General features: G+C 45.6%; 1 protein-coding gene across 1 annotated transcript in view; it reads left to right on the top strand.

Annotated features, from left to right (window-relative positions):
• The window catches only part of TBX5 (T-box transcription factor 5), a 55,295-nt gene extending 36,933 nt beyond the window's left edge, over window positions 1-18,362 (top strand). The window contains exons 7-8 of the mRNA XM_003419280.4: window positions 5,933-6,159; window positions 17,718-18,362. Coding sequence (XP_003419328.1) covers window positions 5,933-6,159; window positions 17,718-18,292 — 802 coding nt within the window. The 3' untranslated portion in view covers window positions 18,293-18,362. The remainder of the gene's footprint in view (window positions 1-5,932; window positions 6,160-17,717) is intronic.
• Window positions 18,363-19,264: the final 902 nt, after the last annotated feature.

Here is a 19,264-nt window from a genome sequence, read left to right as displayed (position 1 = left end):
CATTGCCTCTATAACCCCATACCATTGGAGAAGTCATGTCACACTCCCACACCCCTATTTCTACACCTCTGAAATGGGCTGGTGGACATTCAGTTCCTAAGAGAGGCTTTAAGAGGAGCCCTGTTGGCGCAATGGTTATGCACTCGGCTGCTAACCAAAAGGTCGGCGGGTCAAACCCACCATCGGCTCCTTGGGAGAGTGATGTGGAGATTTGCTCCCATGAAGATTACAACCTAGGAAACTCTATGGGGCAGTTCGATTCTGTCCTATAGGATCACTATGAGTTGGAATTGACTTGATGGCAATGGGTTTGGTTTTTGGTAAGAAAGACGTTGATGACTGACTGGTGATGATGTTTTGAGCTCTTTAGAGAGGGACAAGCTGTAAAGGGCAAGTGATTATTAGACTATTACTGTCTTGTCACTTCTGTGAGTGTTAGTAATCAAAAGCATAATTTGGCCTTGCTCAGAAGTAATTTTGCAATTTGGCAGTGCTGGAGCTAATTCCACGGAGTCCATTGATACATTCTCTTGTAAATTCCCTCTGCCAACAGTTTTTTTTTTTCCTGGTGTTATTTTCTTTAATTAAAACAAAACAAAACATTCCCAATTAAAAATATAAAAATAAAAGAGATTTCTCCCTTCCTCTGGGAACTCTGACAGACCAGAAGTCAGCGGACCTTAATAGAATGGCCAGAGATTTGACAACATTTACGTTTTATTATTATTTTTCTTTCTTTCTTTTTTTTTCCATTACATATCCTGAACCACAGAGCAAGAGCTATAAAGCTAATTCATTGCATTCAGCCTCCCCGCCCCAGGGGGATAGCCTGACTGGTGTGGCTGCTTAGGGTGGCTCCAGCTTGAGTTCTGAGATATCACATGCCAGGGCAAAACTCCACGAGGAGACTCCAGGGTGTCGTGAGGGTGTCTGTGGCCTCACGGAAACTTGGCAGACACTCTGCGTCCCCTGCCTGACCACTATGACGTGATTCCACATGACAGGCAAAGGCAGGGATGCAGGGTGGAGGTCATCACACCCCTGAGCGGGAGAGGAAGTGGGGAGGGAGCCTTGGGCCCCAAATCCTTGTCCCCTAAGAGAATATTATTATTGTTATTTTTAATCGATATTTTATTTTCTTTTTGGTGAAAATATACTCAGCAAAACCCGCTCCCATTCCTCAGTTTCTGAACATAATGACTAGTGACATTGGTTACATTCTTCACATTGTGCCAATATTCGCGTTGTTTCTGTCCTAGTTGCTTCACTTCCATTGACTTAAACTCCCAGCCCTTGGACCTTCTCGTCTATGCTTTAAAATAGCTGTTGTCCATTTGGCCTTATACAGATAATTTTTTAAAAAAGAACGTAATACTCAAGGGTGACAATCTTTATTTTGGGGGCTGAGCTGTAGCTTAGTTTAAAGGTGACTTCAGGGGATAATTTTGCTTCAAGGTTTGAAGAGTAACGCAGGGTAGTGGTCTCGGGGACTCCTCCAGCCTCCATAGGCCCAGGAAGTCTGGATTCTTCAAGAATTTGAAGATCTGTTCCACATTTTCCTGCTTTTCTATTGGGATCCATCTAGTGCATTCTTGATCAAAACATTTGGTAGTGGTAGCTAGGCATCGTCTGGTGTTTCTGGTTTCAAGGTAGAGGAGGTGTGGTTCATGGAGACAATCAGCTGTGTAGTTCTGTTCCTCCTCTGACTCTTGGGTTTCCTTCTTTCTCTTTTGTTCCATACAAATAGAGACCAATAGTTGTATCTTGGATGGCTGCTTGTGGGCTAAAAGCATATATATATACATACATATATATGTATTTTAATTGTGCTTTAGGTGAAACCCTGGTGGCATAGTGGTTAAGAGTTCGGCTGCCAACCAAAAGGTCGGCAGTTCAAATCCACCAGGCACTCCTTGGAAACTCTGTGGGGCAGTTCTACTCTGTCCTATAGGGTTGCTATGAGTTGGAATCGACTCAACAGCAACGGGTTTGGCTTTGGTTGTTTTTTTTTAGGTGAAAATTTACGGAGCAAATTAGTTTCTCATTAAACAATGCGCATATTGTTTTCTGACATTGGTTGCCAACCCCTTGATGTGTCAACACTCTCCCCTTCATGACCTGGAGTTCCCCATTTCCATTCATTCAGTTTTCCTGTCCCTTCCTGCCTTCTCGTCTTTGAAAAGCATATTACTTTTGAAAAAAAACGGAACAACCAATTAGGAGATTGTATAGAAGTTTTTTTGTTTTTTTTTTTTAGAAGACTGTCAAAGTTAGAATTCTGGTTGTGTCTCTTTCCAGCTCTGTGACCCTGGGCCTCAGTTTCCTAATCTGTAAAATGGGAACCACAACAGTATCTCTTTCATAGGGTCACTGACAGTGACTGATAAGTACAGCTGTATGTATTTGGGATGACTTTGGGTGTGCTCTTTGATTTTAAAACCTAAGTATTTATTTCTGTTACATTAGAAGAACTGTAATTAGCACCACAAGCCCATAATTGCACAGATATTATTGCTTAGAGTGAGGCTGAATGTATTTGGGTAAAAAAGTCAGTTTAAAAAAATGTATTGTTGAAGAATAGATGGTCTGGGTCATGGCAAAAATTGTGACCGACTGAAGTTTGGAATTTATTGATATATATATTCATTCGAAGGCAGGGCTTCTTACCCTGTTTTGTACCATGGGCTCCTCTGGCAGTTTGGTGAAGCCTATGGACCCCTTCTCAGAATTAAAAAAAAGAAACTAAACCCATTGCCGTCAAGTTGATTCCGACTCACAGCCACCCTAAAGGATGGAGTAGAACTGCCCCATAGTGTTTCCGAGGAATGACTAGTGGATTCGAACTGCTGACTTTTTGGTTAGCAGCCAAGCCCTTAACTGCTGTGCCACCAGGGCTCCATATTCAATATAGTTATCAAAGTATTTTTTTAAATGGAGATATAATGATATGTGTACTTTGTAACTTCCTTATGCAACAGGAATTAGTGGCAGGCCTAAAACTACTGTAATTTGGAAGTAGCAATGAGCATAAATGGTATTTGTAGATGTGTGCAACCACTGCAATGTGATAAGAAATTATTCGATTTCTATTTATTGACAATCACTAAAAACCTATTGCCGTCAAGTCAATTCTGACTCATAGTCACCCTATAAGACAGAGTAGAACTGCCCCATAGGGTTTCCAAGGCTGTAAATCTTTATGGAAGCAGACTGCCATATTTGTTTCACATGGAGCAGCTGGTGGGTTTGAACCACTGACCTTTTAGTTAACATCTGAACACTTAACCACTGTGCCACTAGGCTCAACAGTCACTAGGGCTGTTAATATCACTGTGGCTTGTTGATTAACTGCATAATGGAAGGAGATGCTAAATTTCAATTAGAGGTTAATGAAAATTCAAATTCAAATTCAAGTTCACACCTTTAAACCCCCCCCCCCACCCCCAGTTAAGATCTCCAAGTCAAGGAGAGAGGCTTAGAGAACTGTTTCTTGCTGAGAAATTTTATGGGCTGAAACCACCACATATCGTTTTGTTAAGGCAATAACAATAGTTTTACTGCGTGCCAGGTGCAACTTTCTATTGGATTGTTTTCAACAGTCTTGTGAGCTTCCCAATTTACAGATGAGGAAATTGAAGTTCAGAGAGGTTAAGTGCCTTGCCCAAGGTCACACAGCTAGTAGACAGCAGATCTGGTGTAGAACATGTAACTTCCTGATTCCAATGCCTTTCTTCTTTTTACTGAACCCTGATTCTTAGATGCTTAAGTGGAAATCAGAATCTGGTGGGTTGTTCAGAGAAGAGACGGTCTCTGGGGGTCTCAGGGAAGAACCCTGTGGCTTCTCTAAATGCTTTCTGTATTTTCCCATATTACAGATGGGGAAACTGAGGCTTAACTAGGCAACCAGCCTTATCTGAGCTCACAGGATTTGAGTGGATATTGAGCTGCACGTGCCATGGGCTGATGGGGGTAGAGAACTCATTTCTGAGGTTTTATGAAGAATGCTTATTTCCCCAGAGGCAGCAGCTTTTCTGGGTCTACACACGACCTGAGAGCAGGTTCAAATCTTGTTCTGCCCGTTTCTGTGCCTTAGTCTTCAAAGTAACATCTTTGTTTTTTAACACTTTAAAGTAGTAACTCCCCCTGGGGGGAGAGGGGGTGCTTTGAGTATCCTCATCTTTGTTTTTTTTTTTGCTTTTCTTTCAAGCAGGGCTGCTGTGTGGTTTTCAGCTCTGTTTCTATTGCCTTTTTCACCCAAGGGGCATGGGAGGATGAATGGGGACACTGGAGGGAGCCACATGTCACTCCAGGACCCTGTAACTATTTGCTCTACTTGTGGGTATATTCCACCAAATGCCTAGTCCTCCCCATCCATCTTTATTATTATTATTATTCAACATGGAAATGTTTGTATCGACTTCATAAACTCCCACTGTGGAAAAAAAAAGAAGTCAAGTAATACAGATATAAGGAGCCCTGGTGACACAGTGGTGCCCTGGTGGTTCAGTGGTTAAGAGCTCGGCTGCTAACCAAAAGGTTGGCAGTTTGAGTCCATCAGCTGCTCCTTGGAAGCCCTATGGGGACAATTCTACTTTGACTTATAGCTAAAATTGACTATGAGTTGAAATTGACTCAGCGGCAACTGGTTTTTTGGTGACACGATGGTTAAGCATTTGGTTGCTAGCTAAAAGGTCAATGGTTTGAACCTACCCAGAGGCCCCAAGGGAGAAAAGACCTGGCAGCCTGCTCCTGTTAAGATTACAGTCTAGGAAGCCCTATGGGGCAGCTCTGCTCTGTCACATGGAGTCTCTACGAGTTGGAATCAGCTGGATGGCACACAACATCCACAACCACAATACAGATAGACACAAAGTAAATAGTGATCTAAAAGTTTTACCATAGTTCTACTTACCAAAAGTAGCCAGTGGCAATCATTTCATAGTTTAGGTCAAGTTATGCGTCCTGCCTCTTCAACTTAACTTAGCTTCTACAACTTCCTATATCCGTGCATATACAGCCTTTTCATTCTTTTTTAAGGCTGCATAATATTTCATTGTTTAGCTCTATCACAGCTTACTGAATTATGGATGATGACATCTAGGTCATTTCTAACTTTTCCCTGTTACAGACAGTGCTTCAGAGGAAATCCTTACAAGTATATCTTTACACACTGACTAGGACAGCTTATTAGGCAAATTCATAGTAATCAGTTTGCAAGGTCCAAATTGTTGTATATTGTGAAAACGGATGCTGTCAAATTGCCTTCCAGAAAGAATGAGCCAAATCACCCTTCCATCAGCCCTGCACACGGTAACAGTTATTCTCCGAACGCATGAATTCTTCTGTCCAACTTCCTCATGAATATGAGGCAATTGAAAAGACCATGGCTTGGATCAGGCACACTTTAGTCTTCAAAGTGACATCTTTGCTTTTTAAAACTTTAAAAAAGTTTTTTGCAACAAATTTTCCCAATGGCAATACATCGTTTGATTTCTTGAGAGCTGTTTCCATGGACATGGATTGTTGATCCAAGTAGAACGAAATCATTGACAACTTCAGTTTTTACGCCAGAAAGGGAACTAGGGGGTCCAAGTATCTATAGAATAAATTGAAATAACCCAAAATGCCACATATGTTTATTTAATGTTAAGAGGGGTTTTTAGCTGGGAGTGCACATTCACCTTTCTGCATACGTATAGAACTATTCATAAACCTACTTGCCTAATGCATAAGACATGAAAAGTTAGTTCCCAAATATTATGTCCATGGCATTTTGTGTACATGAATATAACTGGAGTGCATTGCTTATCAAAGACCTTTTTGTTTCTTCTCCTGTGACTTTTCTGGTGGATTCTTTGAGCCAAGGTTTGGCTAGTGGGTGGAACTGTGTCAGGGCATTGATAAACTTCCTTTCGCATCTTCTCTCTTTCAGTAAAGAATACCCTGTGGTTCCCAGGAGCACAGTGAGGCAAAAAGTGGCCTCCAACCATAGTCCTTTCAGCAGCGAGTCCCGGGCTCTGTCCACCTCATCCAACTTGGGGAGCCAGTATCAGTGCGAGAATGGCGTCTCCGGCACCTCCCAGGACCTTCTGCCCCCACCCAACCCATACCCTTTGTCCCAGGAGCACAGCCAAATTTACCATTGCACCAAGAGAAAAGGTGGGTGTGACAGCCCCTGCCTGTCTTGCGTCTTCCTTTCTCTCTTCCTTCTTTTGGTTAAAGAAAATAAGTATGCAGGACTACACTAATTTATTTAAAAAATGGAAGCAGCCCAAGACTACATAGAGATGGTAAGAAATGCAAACTCTGCAGGTAAAACTAAAGCTCCCTTGATATGTCTGCCGCCAATTGCAGCCCCTTCCTTAGAGGAAATGTATTTGAAATGTCCAGGCCCATTTTATTCGTGTGCACACCCATGCGCATGCACACATACACACACACATGCACACACAGGCACACATTATTTTGTTCTTTCTTTAGATATAAAGGACATCATAATGTATATGGTTTGCAACTTGCTTTTTTTTTTTTTCTTCACTTAGAATATGTTTTAGATAGCTTTTCTCAGACCTAGACTTATCTCATTCTTTTTAATTGCTGAAGAGTGAGTATCACCTAGAAGGCTGAAGGGGAGTTTACTTTGTCACCTCCTGCTAGTGGACAGGGAGGTGGCTCCCAGCAGTCCCTGGCTGTGTTACAAGCCATACCACGAGGAACCTCCTTGTAATTGTACACACCTCCTTGGCATACGTGCCTGCGTCTCTCCCCGGATGGACTCTGAACTCTTCTTTCCTTTCCAGATCAACTGCCCCCCCTCCAAAAAAAATTACTACTGAAATTTTCCCTCCCATCCCCTCTTTAAATAGACTGTGCTGGTGTCTGGGGCACTCCGTGATTTCCGTTGCCAAATAAGGAACTAGTGACTTTTTCCTAAGTCATCTGAGTCCAAAGGAACTGCCTTAAAAAAGGGAAATCTCTGGGGACTGTTTTGTGAGCCAGAATTGAAGGGGTTGGCATGGGTGTTTGCTTGAGTTCAGCTCATAGAGCAATTGCCTGGTGTGAGCTGCAGACTGGTGCAGTGGGGAGGGTGTGAGTGATGGGGGCCAGGCAGAGCTGGGTTCGAATCTTGACTCTGTTACCAGTTTCTTGTGAAACCTCAGGAAAGTGTCTTAGCCTCTCTAAGCCTCCATTTCCTGCTCTGTAAATGGCGATGAGTTCCTAGAGCACCTGGTATTGGTAGTACCCTGTAAGTAGTAGCTATGATTGGTTAGGAGTCCCTGCGTGATGCAAATGGTCAACCTGCTCGGTTGCTAACTGGAAGGTTGGAGGTTAGTGCCCTCTCAGAAGTGCCTCAGAAGAAAGGCCTGGCAATCTACGTCCAAAAGGTCAGCCACTGAAAACCCTATGGAGCAGAGTTCTACTCCGATATACACGGGTGGCTATTAGTCACAGTCGACTCAGTGGGAACTGATAACTGGTTATGATCAGGTAAGTGACAGGTCTAGTTCCAGAAAGCTAGTCTCTGGGAAAACGAGGAGAAGGCTACTCACCTGAGAGAGGGCTCAAGAAGACAGACACAGAGGGAACTGTGTAGCCTAGTGCTTATACCCATGATCTCCAGAGTCAGACAAATGGGTTGAATCCTGCCTTCGCCATTTGCAAACTTCCGTGATGGGGGCAAGATACTGAATGTCTCTAAGCCTCCGTGGTGTGTGTGCGTTTTAACCTGTAAATTAGGGCTCGTGGTAGGACTCATCTCATAGTCTTGGTGTGCTGATGCCATGAAATTGTGCTTGTTGTGTGGCTAGCATGGAGGCCCTGGGTGGTGCAAAGGATTAACATGCTCGGCTGCTAACCGAAAAGTCGGAGATTCAAGTCTACCCAGATGCACCTCAGAAGAAAGGCCTGACGGTCTACTTCTGAAAAAAATCAGCCATTGAAAACGCTGTGGAGCACAGTTCCACTCTGACACCAACATGGGGTCACCATGAGTCAGAGTGGACCCAACGGCAGCTGGTTTTTAGGTATTTAGTACAAGGACGACTCATAAGTAATAGCTGTTATTGTTCTAAAAGGCCCAGACTTTCATCTTCAGAGTGTCCTATTATACCTCAGGAGCCCTGGTGGCACAGTGGTTAAGAGTTACAGCTGCTAACCAAGAGGTCAGCTGTTCAAATCCACCTATGGGGCAGTTCCACCCTGTCTTATAGGGTCGCTGTGAGTTACAATCGACTCGACGGCAACAGGTTTGGTTTTTTGGTTTTTGGTATTGTATCTTACCACTTCAGTAGTTAAAGTGACTAATTTGTGAGTTCAGTGCCTGGCACCTGGACCTTATTTAAAAATACACACACACACACACACGCACACACACACACATCATTAATAAGAACCAATAGAAATGGATGCTTCGTGGCCTTCCCAGCATGCAGCTGGAGTCACACGGGGAAAGTCACAGTTTGACAACCTGACATTTACTGAGCTTGTGCTTTGAAGCCCAAGCATGGGGCTGGGGCACTGACCTGGGAGAGGCGGAGGTTTCCAGACTTGCCTGAAGCCCATTCAAACTCCCTGGAGCCTGAGGGCCTGAACAATATCACTTGAATAGGCTCCCTGGCCTGAGTCCCAGCATATTTGCTGCAGGATGGGCTGGGGACCAGATGCCAGCAAACATGGCTGCCTCTTCAGACTCAAGCAGGGGTTAAGAACGGCCCATGGAACATGGGTCTCTGCTCACAGGTTCTGTTTTATGTTATATTTATTTATTAATATTATATTTAAAAAAGCCTTCTCAACAACGCTGTTAATAGCCCTCCTGCTCCTGCTGTTGTTAGCTGCTTGCTGTCAGGTCAGCCCGGACTCATGGTGACCTTACGTATAGCAGAACAAAACATCGCCTGGTCCTGCGCCATTTTCATGATTGTTGGTATGTTTGAATCCATGGTTGTGGCTTTTGCGTCGTTTCATGGAGGGTTTCTCTCGTTTTCACTGACCCTCAGCTTTACCAAACATTGACAGGATGTCAATCCTGATAGAAAAGGATTTTCTAGCGATTGGTCTTTCCTGATGACCTGTCCAAAGTAAGTAAGACGAAGTCTCGCCATCTTCGCTTCTAAGGAGCATTCTGGCTGTATTTCTTGTAAGACTGTATTAATCCACTTTACAAATAGGGAAGCTGAGGAAGGTGAAATGACTCATGGTAGGTCTTGAAGGTGGGATTCAAAACTAAGCCTGGTCTGTGGACTCCATAGCCTGTACCCTTAACCATCACCCTATACTGCCTGTTACCTTGGCTTGTCAGCTACTAGGAGCCCTGGTGGTGCACTAGTTAAGAGCTTAGCTGCTAACCAACAGGCCGGCAGTTCAAATCCAGCAGCTGCTCCTTGGAAACCCTATGGGGCATCCCATTCTGTGTCCTATAGGGTCGCTATGAGTCAGACTCGACTCAACAGCAATGGGTTTGGTTTTTTTTGTTTGTTTTTGGTTATCAGCTACTATCTCAAAATACCATCCTTCACTCGAGAGTCTGCTCTGGGGGCCATGTCAAGCCTCACAAGTTTTGCATTAGGGAGCTCTGTTGATGAAATTAATGCCAGACCAAAAGAAGGAGAGGAAAATGTTAAAAAGCTTCAAGGCGCTTTTTAGATTTGATACTTACAGTGGCATTTTTGAGAACGCATTCCTGAAGGATGCGGTGGAAGGCTCTGAACGAAAGGCTAATGAATGTCTTTTGATTCTGTGAGCTGTTGACTTTCATGGGTCGCTTAGCAGGAGTGTCAGGAGAACATGAGATCAACATGGCGTGGCCACTGGGGATGCTGGAGTCGGGGATAGAGGGCAGACTGGTTCAGTGCAGTAGTAATTCCAATAGCTGACACTTTTTAGCTATGTGACCATGAGCAAATGGCTTCACCTTTCTGGGCCTCAACTAGCTTTTCTGCAAAATGGGGATAACAATAGCACCGAACCTATAAGGTTGTTATGAGAGGGAATGAGATAATCCATGTAAAGCACCTTGAATAGTGCCTCGCACGTCTAAGTGCCCGGAGAACGTTAGGTAGCCACCTCCTCTGCCCTTATGAAGCTCCCACCATTGCAAACAACGAACTATGTTGTTGCTATTGTTAGCTGCCATCAAGTTACCATGACTCATGGCAACCCCATGCACAATGGACCAAAACGCTGTTCGGTCCTGCACCATTCCCACAATCAGCTGTGGATTGGACCGTTGTAATCTGTAGGGTTTTCATTGGCTGAGTTTTTGGACGTAGATTGCCAGGCCTTTCTTCCTAGTCTGTCTTAGTCTGGAAGCTCGGCTGAAACCTGTTCAGCATCATAGCAACACACAAACCTCCACTGGCAGATGGGTGGTAGCTGGTGCATTGGAGGGAATCGAACCTGGGTCTCCTGCATGGAAGGTGAGAATTCTACCACTGAGCCACCACTGCCCCTTAACTAACTGTAGCCATTTAATTAAAACTGTGATTGAATGCTTTAAAGGAGGTGTTCAAAGGGCTAACAAATATCAAACTAGGGTGTCAGATTGGGGCCTGGGGTCGGGGAAGAATTTAAGCTGAAATCCAAAAAGAGCTGGATTTGAGTAGGAAAAGAGGGGAGGTGAGTAGCTTTTTTTTTTTTTTTTTGGCATGTTTTTCTTTTTTAAAATTTATTTATTGTGCTTTAGGTGAGAATTTACCAATCAAATCAGTCTCTCATACAAAAAGCCATACACACCCCGTCGTGCACCCCCAGCTGCTCTCCCCTTAATGAGACAGCACATTCCTCCTCTCCACCCTGTATTCCCTGTGTCCATTCAACCAGCTCCTATCCCCCTCTTCCTTCTCATCTCACCACCAGCTAGGAGTTGCCCACATAGTCTCATGTGTCTACCTGAGCCACAAAGTTCACTCCTCACCAGCATCATTGTCTGTCTTATAGTCCAGGCCAATCCCTGTCTGTAGAGTTGGTTTTGGGAATGGTTCCAATCTTGGGCTACCAAAGGGTCCGGGGACCATGACCATCAGAGTCCCTCTGGTCTCAGCCAGACCATTTAAGCCTGGTCTTTTTATGAGAATTTGAGATCTGCTTCCCACTGTTCTCCTGCTCCATCAGGGATTCTCTGTTGTGTTCCCTGTCAGGGCAGTGATTGGTGGTAGCCGGGCGCCATCTAGTTCTTCTGATCTCAGGCTGATGTAGTCTCTGGTTTATGTGGCCCTTTCTGTCCCTTGGGCTCATATTTACCTTGTGTCTTGGGTGTTCTTCATTCTCCTTTGCTCCAGGTGGGCTGAGAACAACTTACGCATCTTAGATGGCCACTTGCTTACGTTTAAGACCCCAGATGCCTCTCACCAAAGTGGAATGCAGACCATTTTCTTAATACATTTTGTTATGCCAATTGTCCTAGAAGTCGCCTGAAACCATGGTCCCCAGACCCCCATCCCTGCTACTCTGGCCTTTGAAGCATATGGCTGTATTCAGGAAACTTCTTTGCTTTTGGTTTAGTCCAGTTGGACTGACTATCCCTGTGTTATGTGTTGCCCTTCTCTTCACCTAAAAAAATTTTTGTCTACTACCTAGTTAGTGAGTATCCCTCCCTCTCCACCCTTGTAACCATCAAAGAATATTTTCTTCTGTGTTTAAACTTTAATTAGAGTTCTTATAATAGTGGTCTCATACAATATTTGTCCTTTTGCAACTGACTAATCTCACTCTGCGTAAGGTCTTGCAGATACCAGTGAGTAGGTTTTCAGGCATAGAAGAAAGGATCCCCTCGGGCAAAGGGGGAACTTTCTGCCTTTGGGGAAGGAACAAAAGTATGGGGTGCCTTGAGCCCAGAGCAAGGGGGAAGAGGTGGGAAACAAGACTTGAGGGAGGTACCTCAAGTGCAGCCACCACCCCGCTGTCAGTGGAGGCTTGAGTGTTGCCACGATGCTGAGCAGGTTTCAGCAGAGCTTCTAGACTAAGACAGACTAGTTAGAAAGACCTGGTGATCTACCTCCAAAAATCAACCCTGAAAACCCTGTGAATAACAATGGTCCAATCTGTACGCAATCGTGCGGACGGCGCAAGACTGGGCAGCATTTAGTTCCGCTGTTCACAGGGTCACCGTGACTTGGGGCCACTCAATAGCAGCTAACAGCAACAATAAAAGAAGGCAGAGCCAGCATCCTGCCAGCCCTTGCAGACCACCTGAAGGACTTCAGATTTTATCTGAACACCAGTAGACAGCCATTGGAGGGCTGAGGGTTTTAAACATGTGAGTGCTGTAATTCGGGTTTTGTTTTTATGCTGTGATTGGAGGAGACGAATATTGATGCCAGAACCCTGATGTGTGACTGTTGGGGAGTCAGAGGCGTGAGGTGATGATGATTCAGACCAGCGTGTGGGGAGAAGACAGGGATGTGGACGGAATTGGGCCTTAGCGCCTGGTTGGAGATAAGGAGGTGAAGAACTAACCCTTTTCACAGACGCAGAAACTGAGCCTGGGAGAGATCGCGTAACTTGCCCAAAGTCATCCAGCTACTGCGGGGCCTGGTCCCAAATTCACACTAAGGCTGTGCACCCTGCAGAATTTCTTTCAGCCATCCCCAAACCTCTGCCCTTCTCACCTCCCTCCACCCGCAAAAGGGAGCTCTTGGGGACAGGGAACATTCCAGCCAAGCTCCGTCTGTCCCGCCTCAGAGACAACAAAAAGCAATTCATCATCAGCCTCCACACTGTAAAGTGATAAGGAATCAGCGGAGGTTTCCTTCCAGTTTGGGATTCCCGCTAAGTGATAACTCCTTGGGTGGTTTCCCCCTGGCCCCTGCCTGCTCCACTATCTGACTTCCCCTCATTGTCTGCCTCCTGTCCAGCGTGTCTAGGAGTCAGGCCCACTGAAATGTCAAAGGGCCAGGCAGGCCAGAGGGCTCTCTTGTGTTTGCAGCTGGCTGTCTCCAAACTATCTCTGCCGATGGATGGAGCCAAAAAAGCCGGGAAGGGCTTTTATCAATGCCACTCAATCAAATCCGGATCCAGGGTCCTGGGAGTGCGCTTGTCTGTCTGTCTTTCACCCCTCCCAGCCTGACTCCCCACTTTTGAAACCAAAGGCAACTCAAATAAAGATTATAGGGCAAAGCCATATACTGAGTTGGATTTTCAAAGGGAAGTCAGAGATGGGGAGGGGAAAGGGGAATTTTGTATCGTAAAGGGTTTTGCAGGGTGCATTTTCTCATCGCTGTTTGCCTTTTTAGAGCAGTTTTACATCTTTTCCTTTACGACATGCTCACCGCAGTCTTTGAGCTGCGGGGATGTCCTTCACCCCTATTTTGCTGGGAGCAAACAGAGGACTAAGAGAATGAGTTCGATTCTCAAGGTTATGTGGCTGGTGAGTGGCAGATCTAGGATTCATCCACCAAAGAGATATTTATTGAGTATTTACTATGTGCTGTAGTCCCTGGGTGGTACCAATGCTTCACGTGCTTGGCTGCTAACTGAAAGTTTGGAGGTTCGAGTCCCCCTAGAGGTGCCTTGGAAGAAAGGCGTGGTGATCTACTTCCCAAAACCCAGCCATCGAAAACCTTATGGAGCACAGTTCTATTCTGACACGTATGGGTCCCCAGGAATCAGAGTTGACTCAACAGCAACCACTTTGTACTGGGCGCTGTGCTGGGTGCTTGGGATACAATGTAGGACCAGATGGAAAAGGCTCCTGCTCTCATGAAACTTGTATTTTAATTGAGGGAGACAGATAATAAGCAAATAAATAAAGTTACTGATTTCAGATAGTGGCTAACTGAGATTTGAAGCAGTGTCTTTTGTCTTTTGAGTCTCAGTCGAGAATCTGCCTACAATACCGTTCCAGTCTTTCCCATTGCCATTTAAACTAAGGGCATGGGGACACGCACACACACACACACACACACACACACACACACAAAATCAAGCAATCAATCAATTAGCCAATCCATAAGGGTCAAAGGTCACCACCTTTTTATGTCCCCTGAACACAATGGGCTGCATGAAAGCTGAAAGGCTGGGGGCATCTGTCAGGAAGAGCACTGTTTTGAGAGTCAGGAGACCTGAATTCCAGTCCCGATTCTGACTTGCTGAAGGTCACTCAGCTAGGGAGTGACCGTTCACCACTCTGGGCGCCAGAGTCTCCATGAAGCCAAGACCACAGTCTTTCTTCTAACTCAACCAGCAAGGGAAGTGACCCATTTTGGAAGTGTGAAAACATTTGCTCAATGGGATGAATGATTAGAAAGCAGTTGTGTGAGTTTTCCGGTTATCCACCCCAAAAAACTTCAAGTACCAGATGGCTTTCTCGGAGCAATCTGTCAAGTCACCCAAGAGGGAAAAGCAGCAAAGGATAGTAGACCAGGGTTATTTGGACAGATAAGACTTGAACACTCACTTTATGTGCAAGGAAGATGGAAGAAACTAGACTGAACTTATTATCATCTCATTATTCTCACAAGAAATGTTGATATTATTCCCACTTAATAGTCAAGACCGCTGAGATTGGAGGGTCCAGTGATTTACCCAAGGGCAGTGAGCGTCAGAGCCATAGCTCTTGCTCTAAAACCTGTGCTCTGAACTCATCGTCAAGGCCACTTTATCCAGAATCAAAAGCATCTAGAAAAATGCAAGGAACCAGGGTTTTTCACAGTGCTGTACAATGATTGGATGATTGGAGTCCCTGGGTGGTGTAGACGATTAACCTGCTCAGCTGCCAACTGAAAGGTTGAAGGTTCAAGTCTACCCAGAGGTGCCTCAAAGTAAGGCCTGATGATCTACTTCTTAAAAAATCAGCCATTGGAAACCTTATGGAGCAAAGTTCTCAGACACACATGGGGTTGCCATGAGTCACAGTTGACTTGATAGCAACTGGTGTTTGGTTTATGCAGTCATCAGTGGTTGGAATCAGGAAAGAGCTTTACTGCCATCAAAGAGACTCGGTTGGGTTCAGGAGAGTTGGAATATAACAAATCGCTGTTAACATACAGCTTTCTGAAACTGAGTTGTATGCTCATCTTGTTAGAAGGCTTGGTGCTTGACTACAACCCATTCCCCAGCCACAGAAGTCCAATATGACTTGGCTGAAGAGAGAAGTCTCTGCTTTTGAACATTACTGGGCCGCTAATAAAAAGAAAGAAATTAAAGCAAAGCCAGATAAACAACACAGAGAGATTACATCCAGAGCATGTATCAAGAACGACCTGAAATTTGGGTCCTTGTTCTGGAATTTCTTTACGAGGTGATGAGGCCTGAGAGGAATTTGAGATGGCTCAGAACCCACTTTTATCAATAAGTCAGGCTCCAGTTTCTCTTAGGGCCCTGCGTCAGTTTGTTGGGGTATTAAAGACTGGAATGTGTAATTTTACGATTTTCCAAAATGTGCTCTGGCCTTTTTCATGTTATTCTTTTCCTTTTAAACTTGTTAACAAATCTGGAAGGGAATCTGAAACTCCAAATTAGTTTGCCCCCCTTTTTTTTTTCTTTTCCTCTTGCCAAGGGTACCCTGCAGCTGTACTTTCTATTATTGAAAAGGGGAACGCCCTGGTTAAATGGAAAACCCAAAGGTTATGATTCCGGCAACAATGGAAAAATTCAGATTTATGAATTTAGGGGGTGGGAGGAAGACTAGGAGGAGAGGAACCAAGGGAGGTGATAGCGAGGACAAAAAACAAGTTGAGTGTGGCTATGTATCCAAGATCCCCCCAAAACTGCCCAGTTCAAGGGTGGAAAATGTGACCACTCGCTCATCTGGATGTTTTCAAACATCTGGATGGTTGGCATGACACCTGGGAGAGTGACTGCATTTTTCTTTTTTTTTTTTTCAGATGTGTAGGTATCCTGTGGGTCCCAGATGTGTCCCAGAAAGAGTCTAGCTGAAAATTGATTTGCTTCCTGCTGTTTGGTTTGGGGAGGTTTTTGACTTACCTGTGAGGGTAATCATACTTGGAGAATGATGCAGATGAAGGTGGTGTTTGGTGGAATGCACCCCAAGCTACCCTATCCAGGTTGGGGATCCAATCCAAAACCATAAGATTTACTGTGGAGTAAATGACATCTTAGCTTTACCATATTTTTGCAAACAATGCGCCCACATACATAATGCGTGGCATAGCTTTCCTATGAAAACAGCCCAGGGCAAGGGGATTGTGCGGATGGCAAAAATACAATACAGGCGTTATTCGCGTAAAAATACGGTACATCCTCAAGGGGCTTCTTCTAGTCGCAGTGTCAGCCTCCCTTGCTTACAGCTCAGGTTCCCAATAAAAAGCCTGATACAGAGGCTTGCAAAGATGGACTGGGACAAGGACGATGTGCACTGTTGTACATAGGGTTGCTGTGAGTCAGAACTGACTTGATGGCACCTAAGAACAGCAACAAAGGAGTCAGTGATGTCAAAACGGTTAAGGAAGACCCTCTTTCAGGGACAGAACTATCTCCACTGTCCTACACTACTGTTTTGGACAGGGCTTAACTAGTGCATAGAAAAGGGAAGTAACTTGCTTAGCCAGGAAGCAGCAATGCATTAATTTGTACTGATTCAACAAACATTAACTGTGTACTGGGTATTAGGAGGGGCTTTGGGAATTCATTTAAACTCCCACCCATCCATCCACTCATCCATTCATCCCCCCACCCACCCATCCGTCTGTCCATCCATCCATCCACACACCCACCTACCCACCCCCCCATCCATCCATCCGTCCATCCATCCATCCACCCACCCACCTACCCATCCAACCATCCACTTACCCACCCACCCATCCTTCTACCGGCCCACCCACCCCATCCATCTATCCCACAGATATTTATTGCATTTCTTATCTGTGTAGCAAGGACATCTTCTCTGAGGAGCAAGGACTTTGTACCTAGACTATTTAGGTTCTAATTCTGACTCCACAGTTTATCAGCCATGTAAGACCTTGGGCAAGTTCCTTAAGCTCTCTGTGCCTCACTTCTTTCATCTGTAAAATGGGGATAATAATAGGTCCTACCTCATAGGGTTGTGGTGAGGATTAAATGAGTTACCTTATACAGAGTGCTTAGAATAGTGCCAGGCAGAGTAAACACCATGTAAGTGTTTGCATTTACAGTTATTATTGCTATTATTATTATTATTACTATGTATAGTGTGTTCCAGGGTCTGGGAATATAATGATGGATAAGGCAGACAAGGAGTCCCTGGGTGGTACAAACAGTAAACATGCTTGGCTGCTGACTATCTAAAGGTTGGAGGTTCGGCGTCTCGGAAGAAAGGCCTGGCGATCTACTTCCGAAAAATCAGCCCTCGAAAACCCTGTGGAGCATAGTTCTACTCTGACATGCATGGGACCTCCATGAGTCGGAGTCAGCTCAGCAGCACCTGGAACTGGAAGACAGACAAGGTCTTGCCTTTATGGAATTTACATTCTGAGGAGGAGGGAAGAGAATTATAATAATTAATATTCATTGAATGTTTTCATGCACCTGGGCCCTGGACTGTTATTATCCTTTCCATTTCACACATGAAGAGTTTGAGCTCAGAAAGGTCAAATTGTTTGCCTAGAACTCCATAGTCCAGGACCTTAACCATTACAGTCCACCCCTTTTTATCTGACTGGAGGTTGGAGCTGTTCTCCCAGACTTTATTCTCCAGTTCTTTCGCCAAATGGCCTTCCCAGCCTCGAGCTTTCTGGCGGCTGAACCTGGCCTCACTGGTCTCTTTCTTCCTGTCTTAGCAGATGAAGAATGTTCCACCACAGAGCATCCCTATAAGAAGCCCTACATGGAGACGTCGCCCAGTGACGAGGACCCCTTTTACCGCACCAGCTACCCCCAACAACAGGGCCTGGGCGCCTCCTACAGGACTGAGTCGGCCCAGCGGCAGGCCTGCATGTACGCCAGCTCGGCACCGCCCAGCGAGCCGGTGCCCAGCCTGGAGGACATCAGCTGCAACACATGGCCAGGCATGCCTTCCTACAGCAGCTGCACCGTCACCACGGTGCAGCCCATGGACAGGCTGCCGTACCAGCACTTCTCCGCTCACTTCACCTCGGGGCCCCTGGTCCCCCGGCTGGCTGGCGTGGCCAACCACGGCTCCCCACAGCTCGGGGAGGGTATGTTCCAGCACCAGACCTCCGTGGCCCACCAGCCTGTGGTCAGGCAGTGTGGGCCGCAGACTGGCCTCCAGTCCCCCGGCGGCCTTCAGCCTCCCGAGTTCCTCTACTCTCACAGCGTGCCGAGGACACTGTCCCCACACCAGTATCACTCTGTGCACGGAGTTGGCATGGTGCCAGAGTGGAGTGACAGCAGCTAGAGCGAGTCTTGCTCCACCACAGACATTTGCCAGAGAAAGAGACAGAGACAGTAGCACGGAGAACCCCACGGACAAGATTTTTCATGTCACCCCATGTTCACGTCTGCACTCCAGACCCCTGGACGCTGATCTAATCAGTCGCTTGAAACCACAATTCAGAAAATATGACTTTGCTGTTTTGTCTCAAAACTTAAAAAAACAAACAAAAAGGAGATGGCTCTCACCCCCTGTGACCACCGCACTCGTCACCAGCCACGTTCCTACCACCGGAGACGCCCTTCCCGCCTCCATCCTTTGATCTCCAGAGTCTTGCCTCATCAAGTGCTTCCTCCCAGCTCATAGTTGGATTCTTTTGCCTGTCTTGGTGTTAATGTTGACATTGTTATATAATAAATAATAATATATTTTTTTTCTTTCAATTATCTTAATGGGACCCAGTCCCTTATTTCGGGGGAGGTCTGAGGCAAGTGTGTTTCAAAATATGTACTTGTGGGGCTCCCCCTCCCCCAATAAACTACCCCTATAGCCTAAATTCTCTACCCTCCCCTTGATTTGGAGCATCTGGGTGGTACAAATGATGAAACACACTCAGCTGCTAACTAACCAAAAGGTTGGAGGTTCGCGTCCACTCAGAGACACCTTGGGAGAAAGGCCTGGTGATCTACTTCCAAAAACTCAGCCATTGAAAACCCCGTGGAGCCCGGTTCTACTCTGACCCACATGGGGTTGCCCTGAGTTGCCGTTGACTGGACGGCAGCTGGTTTTCCCTTGACTAAGAGAAGTAAGTACCTACCTCTGCCGTGGAATGTTTCTGAAAAGGTCCCCTACGCCCCAGCTTCTTTTCGTTTTTGCCCTGCCTTCACCGTCAACATGGCTCTCTGTTTGGCCCTCTATTCCCCGATGGAGTCAGGATAACACTGGACTCCATCTGGCCCCGTATCTTATTCAGCCCGTCTCCTCAGCTCTGTGTCT

Source organism: Loxodonta africana, chromosome 19, assembly GCF_030014295.1.
Source record: "Loxodonta africana isolate mLoxAfr1 chromosome 19, mLoxAfr1.hap2, whole genome shotgun sequence".
In the NCBI taxonomy this organism is placed as follows: Eukaryota; Metazoa; Chordata; class Mammalia; order Proboscidea; family Elephantidae; genus Loxodonta; species Loxodonta africana.
The sequence above is the reverse complement of the archived record's forward strand: the minus strand, read 5'-3'. Positions and strand labels throughout refer to the sequence as shown.